Source organism: Ceratosolen solmsi, unplaced genomic scaffold (assembly GCF_000503995.2).
Source record: "Ceratosolen solmsi marchali unplaced genomic scaffold, CerSol_1.0 scaffold29, whole genome shotgun sequence".
Classification (NCBI taxonomy): domain Eukaryota; kingdom Metazoa; phylum Arthropoda; class Insecta; order Hymenoptera; family Agaonidae; genus Ceratosolen; species Ceratosolen solmsi.
In genome coordinates this window covers 699,522-711,645 of record NW_011948417.1, presented here as the reverse complement: position 1 = coordinate 711,645, position 12,124 = coordinate 699,522, and the positions used below count along the sequence as shown (strand labels likewise).

Below are 12,124 nucleotides of genomic sequence, written 5' to 3'. Positions count from 1 at the left end.
ATCGATCCCTGTTACAATTCATTTCTTAGCAACATATTTCTCCAATTACACTCGATAATTTCGCAATACCAATCTAATCAACTTGTATTTTAATCTTAAATTCCGCATGGTACAAAATTTTAAACAATTTCAATAATAATAATAATAATAATAATAATAATAATAATAATAATAATACGCAATTTATATTTTCAATCGTCTATATATATTTTAAATTCCAATACTTTCAAGCCCAACGTTAATTTGGAATTTTAATTTCTGAATAATAACAAGTTGGCAGTGTACTAATTTTTTTTTTCTTTTTTTTCCCTTTTTTTTCAACAAACTAATTAATTGCAATTGAATAAGCTGTACGTATAATTATTCAATATCATTTGCAATATTTATTACAGACATTGTTATATCTGTATAATTAAAATCTATAAAATGAGAAAGAAAAAGTTGATTTTAGAGTTTAATTCCTCGATGAAGGGATCGCTCACTGCAAGTTAGAATTTCTTTTCATTTTAGGTGTTACAAGAATAAACAGGCAATGCAAGCACGCGATCGTAGTGTAGATATTGTAATAGCAAAAATAGAAAAGAAATTGCGACTAAAAAGCTAAGGGTCAGCTGCACTCGATTAACTAGAGCGAATGCAAAAGCTCTCTTAATTTTTCACGAGCTTTCCTTTCATAACGCGACTACTTGCCTGCCTTGTTAATGTGCTCCTGGAGCATCTCCTCCATCTCATCGCTCTCGGCAATATCGAGAGCGAGCTCGCCATCGTTGTTTACAGCCGCCAAGTTGCAGCCTTGCTCTATCAAGTATCTGACGAAGAAAAATAAAGATTAAATCAGGACAATCATTGCAATTGTTATTGAAGAGGAAATTGACGCATGGGCGCCTCGGATTAACTTAAGCTTTACTTAAGCCGTTTTAATCGAAGCAATTTCAAAAGATTATCTTTCACCATCTAATAAATCAACCTCGTAATTTACACACACTAAAGGTTTCTCATCATGAATAGTTGACTTTATTTATTATCTTTTCAACTTCGTATAAGAAGAATATTACAATAGTGCTTATTGCATTTTTACTAAAATCATAAATAACTTTTCGATATACTCGTAAAATATTGTGCATCAATAATATCCTGCCAATTAATAAAAAAAAAAAAAAAACTATATTGATACATAATGTTTTTCAAAATTAAATTCCACAATCTTTCCAATAGAAAGAAATAATAATAATAATAATAATAATAATAATGGGATTTAAGCAATCAATCTCATCGTTATCTAAAAAAAAAAAACTATGTTATGAAATTTATAAGAATAATTGCTTTCTACATTATTTTGTATTTATCTCGCATTATTAACGTTCTAATTACCTAAAAATTAAGTACTTTATGCAAATTTTAAACCTATCAAGACTTTATACTTTTGTTATTAATGGCAGCTAGAAAACAATTCTCCAATAGATAAAACAATATATATATATATATATATATATATATATATATATACACACATTATTAAATATATGAATAAAATGATTAACTTAACGGAATAAATAAATCGTCTTTATAATACATGAAACAAACGGCTAAGAACGTACATTGAACGTATGTGTTCTCAAATATCCATTTGAAATATAACGAAGAATAAAGAAACAACATCTTGCGCAAAACTTTCATAAAAAACATAATTTACAAATAACATTTTAACAAAAATATGCTAGTATATTTTGCTCTCAAATGTTTAAAGCAAAGTGCCAAAAGTAAGCAAAAGTCTCAAGGTAAATGAGATTATAATTCGTCTACCAATCATCGGATAATCAGTCATCCATCATTACTTTATTACACGTTGTTGGAAAATGTGTTAACATACTAACTTGGCAATTGATATGAAGCCACAAGATGCCGTTGCATGCAGAGGTGTCCAACCTTCATTGTCACCTCGGTTAATGTCCGCGCCTTGTTCCACCAAGAATTCAACCATATCCAAATCTTGATCGATACAGGCCTGCAATTAAAAAAATGTTGTTTAATTTTTCAAATACATTGTTAACTGCACCTTACATAAGCTACCCGCGACATTAAAATATTATTCCAAGATATGTAGTTTAAAATATTATTTTAATTCATTCTTTAGGCAATAAATAATTCCAGCTAAGTTAATTCAATTGTTTGGTAAATAAAGTATTCCATCATGCATTTTGTATGCTTTAATATATAAAATGGAAAAATTGTACAAATCATCTTTAAATTTATACTTTTTTATATATCGATGTATTAATGGTAAAATAAGTCATTTCAATAGCAGTTTTTTAGCTATTTAGCAGTCGACTGAATTTTTCGATAGAAATTTTCGCAGTTTTACATATAAATTAATTTACATAAAAATAATATTTATTTTATACACATGTATATAATGTATAATGTAATTATATTACATATTATATACATTACGCATAGATTATTTAAATACATATTATTTGTAAAGTAGATTCATATTATGTAATAACACTATTTTAGTACAACGTGAATTTTAATTAAAAATAAATCAATATGATTGTTATTTTTATTTATACACTTTATTCGTTACATTATACGTTAATAAATAGAAATTCGACAATTAGTTGTAATAATTCATTTTTCCGTATAAATGCTATTAGATCGATTACTTTTATATTAAAACATTTTTATATAAAAAATATAAATTATTTTCATTGCTAATGTACTTTTTTTTTCTGGACAAGGTGCCAAATTTTTGTTTTCATTGCTGTAATTACTTAACAAGCTCATTGGACAAAGAAATAATAAAATTAATTTAAAAAATAAACTATACCTTAATTATGACCGAACGTTTCGAGAACTTTTGAGTCAGGTTGAAGCAAATGTCGCGATATATTTGATTGTAAGTATACGCAAAAACTCATGACGAATCCTATTCTACTTCTTAGGAAAAGTATTACAGTATAAGAAAATTCATCAAGCAGTAAGATTACATTTACTCCGCATTACTTAATAAAATTTTTACTAAAAAAACTATTCGCGATTAACCATAATAACTTTATTTGAAATTCATCATACATGACTAAAAGACTAAATTATTTATAACAATAATATTGCATGAAATATGTACAATTTACTTCATATATATTATTGTCTATAAATTATATAAACTTTATTTTATCATCGATATAATTAAAACCAATTTTTTTTAAAGTTTTGTCAAGACTTTTGTCTCGTAATACATTAACCATGTAGCCGTAATAGTATTTCTCTGGCAAAGCATTCGTTCACGAGTAGTAAAGTCGGTAAGGGGGTGGGGGGGGGGGCTCATATTTAGACGATTCACTTTGCACTTGAACTGAGAGTTGAATTTTCAACAACTCAAAACGATAATTTCGTAGTTTCGGAATATGAATATGAAAGTAAAATTATACCTTTTGCAAAATAAATATTATTAAATTGATCTGAGTTCGTTAAGAAAATATATAACTATACGAAAAATGTCTTCTTATATATTTTCATTCTATTTTAAATTTTATAATAAATGATAATATAACAAGTAAACATACACTTTTCATTATAGTATTTTATTCGTTTGTTTGACATCATAATTTAAAAATTTCATTTATCTACAAAATATATGCATAATAATATTACAACATTAAACCAATTTTATATATTTTAATTCAAAGTTCCTAATAGTATGTTAGTTCAAATGCATAGTGAATTACTTACATAATACCTTGACTTATATTAAACGGGCTTGACGTTGATAAAGTACAGTATATCAACGTTTAACGATCTTGACCAGAAGGAACCAAGAATTGTCAAATCCAACTACTATATTCTTACTATATTTTCGGCTATTTTAAAAATAGACAAATGTGCACATAATTTAAAATAATTTTTTTAAATAACTATCTACCAAGCTTATAATTAAACCAGAAGACACATTATTAAAATTATATCTGATTTAATAAATATAATTTGAAATACATTTATTCTATTTATGTTTCAAATACTAGTATATCTGGCAATTTTACATAATTCAAGTATAACTTTAATATACAATTAAAATCTTTCTCATGTTTATTCCAATTGCATAGGTTAAGATATATCGCGCAAAAAATCGTCTCTATCTAAGCAATGAATTCTAAAAATGTCTAAAACTAAAATAATATATCTATAATCTTCAAAAACCAATACAATCTGTAATATGGAAAAACTTAAATAAAATTCATGAGCATTTTAAAATGTCTATATTTAAATATTTTGTTCAGAAAATGTGCAAAATTACTCAAACAATGCTTATACAGTATTTAGCTTTATCAAATTATTTTTACAGTAAAAATTAAGAACATAATATATTAAGTTAATATGATACAATAATTAAATTTTCATAGTAATTAAATTTAAATTCTTCGAATACTTTTACTACTTAATAGATAATTTATTACAGTACTTTATGGGTATTCTATTACAAATATATAAAACAATGAAGATTCATTTTTAAATTAATATTTAATTATACCTATATATGCATATATACAACTATGTATTAATTAAACATAAAAAACTATAAATTTAATTTATTACAATATATATATATATATATATATATATATATATATATGTAACGAAGAGATAAATAATAAATGTAAAATCTATTTAAACATTAAACATTATTATCCATCGTCGGATAATAAGTATTTGATGTTCGTATATGAAAAATAATTTTAGAAAATGCAATTCTATATTGAAAATAATCTTGTAAATTAAAGAAAATCAATTACAAGATATTATTAAAGCTATTTTTAAAAAATTTAAATTTAAACAATACTTTAATAATACAAATAATCTGAAATATTTTGTATTCTCTTGATAAATTTAATTATATTACTTCTCAAATATTTGTTTTCTTTTTTTTTTTTTAAAGAATAATTATCATTTGAAAATCAAATTAAATTATCTTTAGATACATGTTATATTGCGTAAAAGATTTAGATTAAAAAACATTTTTTTAAATTAACTTTTCTATTGTGTATATACAAAAAAATGTAGGTATAAAATTGGAACATTTTTCTGTTTTACATTTTGTTAATAAATCACAAAAAAATTTTAATGTATAGATCTTACATTTAAATTTATTACGCTCATGTTTTTGCTATAACAAACTACATTGCATGAATTATCGTTTGTTTTAGTTTAATGGTAAACTAATGGTAATAATAAATTACTGAATTTAAATTTCAAATTGTATAAGTGAAATCATAATTCTTAACGTTTATTGTACATCCGCTGATAAGAACAATCGTATGCGCATAGTTCTGTCAAAGAGATATTAAAATATATGTGACTTACTCACCGACATAAATATTTTTGATAAATGTGGTACTCAATTATAATTTATCTGCTACTTTACTAAAAAATAATATTTTTCTTATAGAATTATGGATAATGATCGTGACTGTTTTAAGATATTTATATCAATTAAAAACCATCCATTATAATTTAACTAATTCAACTTCTTAAATATTTATAAAAAATGGGACTCAAATATTTTAAAAATATTATTCAAGTCATTTGTAAACAATAAATTAAGAGAATAATATCAGAATAATTTTCATAATTTTTATTGAAATATAGACTAAGAGAGCATAGTATTATATTAAATTATCTATATATTGTAATAAAATTTTTAAACAATTTAACAAAATACTAAACCTGTAAATTTTATTTATTTAAAAATTTATTTATTTTATTATCAATAAATATATCTTTCAAAGATCAGTTCACCCATCCTATGATCCTTATAGGTCAAATTACAAAAAAAAAAAAAAAAAAAAATCTCAAAATAGTTCATGTTTAACTGTAAAATTATTTATACATTGCTATAACGTTTGAATGATTCAATCGATTTTTAGAGAAATCCTATTTTTAAATTTATGATTCTACAAGCTTTTTAAAAATGATAAATTTTTATAACTTATTGTACATCAAAAATTAAATCTGAAATTGCACATACAATTGTATGTTTGTAATATTTTTTTTTTGCATATATATATATATTAAATTAAAAAAATTTTTTATGACCAATCGTATATGATAGAGCTTTAAATAATATTTTGTCATGAATCCGTAAAAAAAAATTGATCGAAAAATGTAATGTTATATTAGCGTAATACTTAAAATGTTTGAATTATATTTTACTTATATTTATTGTATATATATATATATTTTTTTATTATTATTATAATTGGCCATATCTCAACACAAATTAATATTTTAATAAATAATCTACAATAATATGAAATATAATTGTACTATTAAATGATTTTTTAACATTTTCCCTTTAAATATTCATCTTCTGAACTTGGTTAATTTATAATAATTAGTAACTACAAATTACATATATATTAATTAATATATATATATATCAGTTGAAATTCTATTAATGAACAATTGCTTCTACGTAAAAAAAAAACAAATAAAAGATAAAATCTAGTTCGTTTTAACAGAAAGATAATTAGATATACTCTGTGGAAGATGATTATTTTATATTTATTTATCATATTAAATTCTTATTTCTTACTAATGATAATGGTAATTAATTTGACTTTAAATTGACACATTTTGAATATTTTTTATCACAAAATAGATTAGTGTTTTTCCATCTCATGTAAAAGTCCCTTACGTATAAAATAAATAGTAATTTTATAATACATATATACATATATATACATATATATGTGTATATATATATATATATATATATATATATATATATATATATATATATATATATATATAAATGATACAAATAAATAAAACTGAAAACCCAAATGTTGAAAAGAAAATGTGAATCTGGTTTTATTTTCTTACATCCACAGAACCTTCGCAGTGACCCCATATCGAAAGATCAACTTTGTTGCTTCTCTATTCCAAACGTACTCCGTTAAAAGTAAAAGGGTGAGAGAAAAAGAGAGAACCGGATTAAAGTATTACGTTGAAAATTTTGAACAACAGATTGTAATTGTCAAAAAAAAAATAACACATACCGTCAATTAAATTATGTCAAAGTATAGAAAGAAACATGGAAATGTGAAGTGAAAAGGAGAGAAAGAATCAAAGCGGAAACCGTACACACAGTGGTCTGTGACTTGTAATAGAAAACTATAAATAGTGAGCCGATGCTTGATGTATTTTCAACGTCTATTTTCGCGAATTCACAAACTCCAAATATCCTCTCCTCCTCCCGCGAATCCTACTACTACGTTCTCTATTCGCTCTCACTTTACCGCGTTCGCCTCTACCCCCCCCTCCCCATCCCCATCCCCCTCTCTCTAAATATGTCGATACACAATTGATTTATAAATCGTTTGGTAAATAGAAATTATGATTCACAATATAAGAGACTTATCAATTATTTATCTAACTAATGCAGAAAATTGAGAAATATAATTGAGATTGAATTAAAGCCTAGCCAGCACTTCTTCATTTAATATAAAAATTACAAAAATTGCAAAGACATTTAATTATATTGTATTTTCAGAGAATTTTATGATTATTTATGGTTGTACAAATATTGTATAGATAAGAGTTATGGAGCGTTAAATTTGTAGTCACTATTATTGTATTTACTATTAAATTTAGAATCATGTGTAAAAATAACATGCTTTTTATAATTTTGCAAGATCATATTTTTAATAACTCCATAATATAACAATACAATGTAACACAAAAATTCCATATTTTTTTACATAATTTTAAATTGCTATTATGTTGTTAATTTTATATTATTCTATTTTCTTTTTATAAAATATTTTAAAGCCGTAATATAAACACTAAAATATTTTATTATTAAACATTAGTAATTTCATGTGTACAACTATATATTGATTGCATCCACAGCACAATAATTAAAATTTATAGTATATAAAGCACAATAAACATAAGTAAATTATTTCCTATTCGTTCAATACCCTCAATGTTTAAAATTAATTCGATATCTATATATAGAACATGTCGACAATAATATTCATTTAAATTGACTTATTAGATTAAAATGGTTTATCTATACCAATTATAGTTTAAATACTCTTTTTTTTTTTAATTAATACTCAATGATAATATTTATAAAATATTTCATAGATATTAATAATGCGGAACTAATTTATCAAGTACAACATTGTAAACTTACTAATATGATAATAATATTGATTTAATATTGATTAATTATGTTTGAAGTGTTTCTAAATACTCATCGATAGTCAATAAACTCACTGTAAAATTGTTTTAGTGAAATAACAAATTGCAGTTTAACAAAACTGTTAAATATATTGTAAAATATGAAAGTAAAGCGATTATATTCTTCTTATAATGTTTAACCATTTTAGTTATTAATGCTGTAAATTAATTTTATGTTCGGTATGAAATTTAATAGTTTCAGTTTTTTTTTTTTTTGCATTAAAGATATAATTTGAAAAATGTCGATAATAAGAATATTTTAATAATTATTATTACACTCTTATAAAATACTCCGAAATAAAATGAACTGAACTAGCCCGAATTCCACAATTCTAACTGATAATATAAATTGTAATATTTAACCATTCGAACGATATTTCTTTTAATAAATTCTGTAACTTTTATAAAATGAAACTTTAGCCACTACTATCTCATACACTTACTTTATTAAAAAATACTTGACAATTAATAATTAACATAATTGATGAATATATTGTTTACTTTCATTTAGTACAATTTATAAATCACACATCATATTACGTATTATTTATAAAAATATTTAATTTATAGATTAAACAAAATACGCTTACGTATACATTTATTTTGATAAATTTTCATATAAAAATATTTTTTTTTTCTACTGTACAATTGATTATTAGCCGATGAATCCATTAAAACTTAAAAATATAATTAAACTAAAAGTTTATTACACAATTAGAAAAATACACTAAAAATCAAAATCAAAATATTTTTTAATTGTTTTAACTATTTTTAATTTAATTAAGGAAATTAATTTAATGAAAAATGTAACTTATTTATCGTATTCATATACTTTAGAAATATTTCAATATCAACGGATTATAGTATATTATTTGGGATTTAGTCGAATAATAACAATGTTACAGTAAAAATACAGATAGTTTATTCTTCTATATGTCCAAATAATGAAATAATAAAATTATTTATTTTTCAATCGATGAAGTGTAAACACAGATGTAAAATTCATACGATATTTAAAATTTCTAATAATAATAAAGACAAATAATTATGAAAATGTAACTGAAATATCATAATTTAACATTTAGTTTAAATCGATGAATTCATGAACTACGTATTACTTTATATTTCACATATTCGAAATTTTATTAACTGCTGTTACATAACATGAAAATGTATTATTAAATATATCAAAAATTAAAAATTGTACAAATAATCTTAATGCAGTCAAAGTATTGTTGAAAATGAATTATCTATTGTATTACAAAAAGACAAACTTTATTTTAATTATTATATTAAACTATTTGATATTTTTAGATTTTTATATCTTACATATAATGAAAAAAATTATTTTAACTTGTATATATTTTTCATTGTGTAGACTTCTTTAGCGTATAACAAACAATATAAAATATGTGCAATCAAAGTACAAAAAGAAATATGCTAAATAAAAAATGCCTGAATATAGATATTTGTTTCTTTTAGTGTCGTAAGCGTTAAATTAATTGTGTTAACAAGCCATTTATGTTGTTATTTATATCAGATTTCTTTTCGGGAAATGATTATAATTTATCATCTACAATTACGTTCGAATTAGTATATTTTAATTTTATAATTGTAAAATTAAAAAATAATCCTTAAGTTTATAAATGATTTTCGGCTTTGTTTTTAAAATATATTTTAATTATGAAAATAGAAATAATATATGGTTTAAATTTTGCAAATATAATTATTTTAATATTTATAATAAACATTACAATACATACAGCGGCAATTGAAAATAATTTTAATGTGTATTTTATATAGTTTTTACACAATATTTTTCCAAAATGTTGAAAGATCTTTTGTAGCCTTTCAATTCTAAATCTTCATATTATGTTGAAAGCGATGTACTTGAATATCAAAATAGACTTTCGAGAAAATTCGGAAAAACAAGCACGAGTCGTTATTCAAGTTTAGCAAATTTCCAAGTTCTCTCGAAATACGTGATTCGAAATTTTTGACAATTAATATGTACCTTGAGTTTACTATTGAACGCTGAATATAATTCTTCCCCATTATAATAATCAATTTTATTACTCATGCATTAGATTATTTATATTTATTCTAGGACTAATTGCTATCAAGTATTTTAAGACTTCCTAGTGCTACAAATCATCAACATAAAATTTACTGAAAAATAGTAACACCCTTGTTTGCATTCTTCGTAAGAAATCGTGAAATAGTAGATCTTGCTTCGTTCTTTCAACTATTTTAAATTAAAATTAGAACTGAATCATCAGTGTTATTTGCTTTGCGTAATTTTGTTAATAGTTATATGCAAAATTGAACATAATTTGTTTATTGAAACAATTGTTTATATTGTTTAATTAATTTTAAGCACGTTAAAAGGCGAATGTCAGACCGATTCATACTTGTTCTTACCAACTTAAATATTATTAAGATTAAGCGTTTTTACACACATATATATAGGATAGTTACATTTTTAATAAAAAACATTAATTCATAATAGATAAATATATGTATATTAAATAATGAATTTATAACCCGAATTTAATATTTATATTTTATTTTGGAAAAAAATAAGTATGTAGACACACGCGCGCGCGCAAACACACAAAAAAGCAAACACATAATATAATTTTTGTAATCAAATTGGTAATGATCAAATGTTATTCATTAAAGTTAATTTATTTGAAATTTACTTACAATGAAAATAAAGTATTTGATTAAATCAAAAATTTTTTTTAATATATTTTTAATTACAGCTCTTTTGTTATCGATGAATTATCAATTAATTAAAGTTGCAAAGAATTTCTTTTTTCTAAGAATAGTTTAAGAATATCGATTAAAATTATTAACAAATTTTTTTATCTATTTTGTTTATATGTTCTACCTTGATAATACTAAAAATATATGAATTATCGTTTTTTTTTTTAAATTTTTAATATCACTTTAGCAAAATCAATTTTAAAAATAAAATTACTATTTATGTTTATTTAAATTTTTTCTATATTTTAATTCTAATCTTTTTTAATTGTAATATAAATTTATTATATTACATTAAAATACGTCATTAGACATATTAAAATTAATTGTAATTATAGTTTAATAATTTATGAAAATTTTTGCCTGTTATATTGAGTTTTTCTCTTTTCAAATACATCGCATATTCAAAGGCATAAAAATAAATTTTTTTCAACCTACTTATTCGATTGCACCCTATAGTCGTCTGGCTGGGTTATATATATACTGTATATCGTCTGAATCAATGGAACTTTGATCTTTCCGTAAGATCAACAAACGAAACTAGCAAGTAGCGCGTGATACCTGCATATATCGCAACTGGAATTCGAGCAACGGGAAGATTTTTCATCCACGTGTGCATGAAAGTTTCACTTTGCAAGATTCATTTGCGAGTTTATTTAAATCGAAAAAATCGTACCTATCCAAACTTACTAAGCAATTAAGATAGAATCATAAGCCTGAATGAAAAATCGTAGGAAACAGGCGTTCTTCAATATTTAGCATACGACCCTTTTACATAATACAAACGCTTACACGTTCAATCCGCTTTTTCTAATCTTTAAGAAAATCGAGAGAGGGACTGAAATTACAGATGGAGAAGAAGAAGAAGAAGAAGAAGAAGAAGAAGAAGAAGAAGAAGAAGAAGAAGAAAAAGAAGAAGTACAAGAAAATGTTCTACCATTCTTTGCCAATTGGCAATGTGTATACAACTCGACTACTTGTCTCGACAGATGACATGCTTTGACCGACACGTTTTAAACATCTGAATACCAGAAATGAAAAAACACAAAAGAAGAAACATTTGTCACCAGTCTCATTTCTTATTCAATATGCCAAGCAATATGCATAGGTATAT

The 12,124-nt window shown here is 23.2% G+C and overlaps 1 protein-coding gene across 1 annotated transcript in view; it reads right to left on the bottom strand.

The window, feature by feature from the left end:
• Mbs (Myosin binding subunit) overlaps window positions 1-12,124 on the bottom strand; it is a 42,173-nt gene that overhangs the window by 25,802 nt on the left and 4,247 nt on the right. Inside the window, exons 3-4 of the mRNA XM_011496713.1 lie at window positions 1,875-2,005; window positions 687-809 (exon numbers count right to left, since the gene is read on the bottom strand). Coding sequence (XP_011495015.1) covers window positions 687-809; window positions 1,875-2,005 — 254 coding nt within the window. The remainder of the gene's footprint in view (window positions 1-686; window positions 810-1,874; window positions 2,006-12,124) is intronic.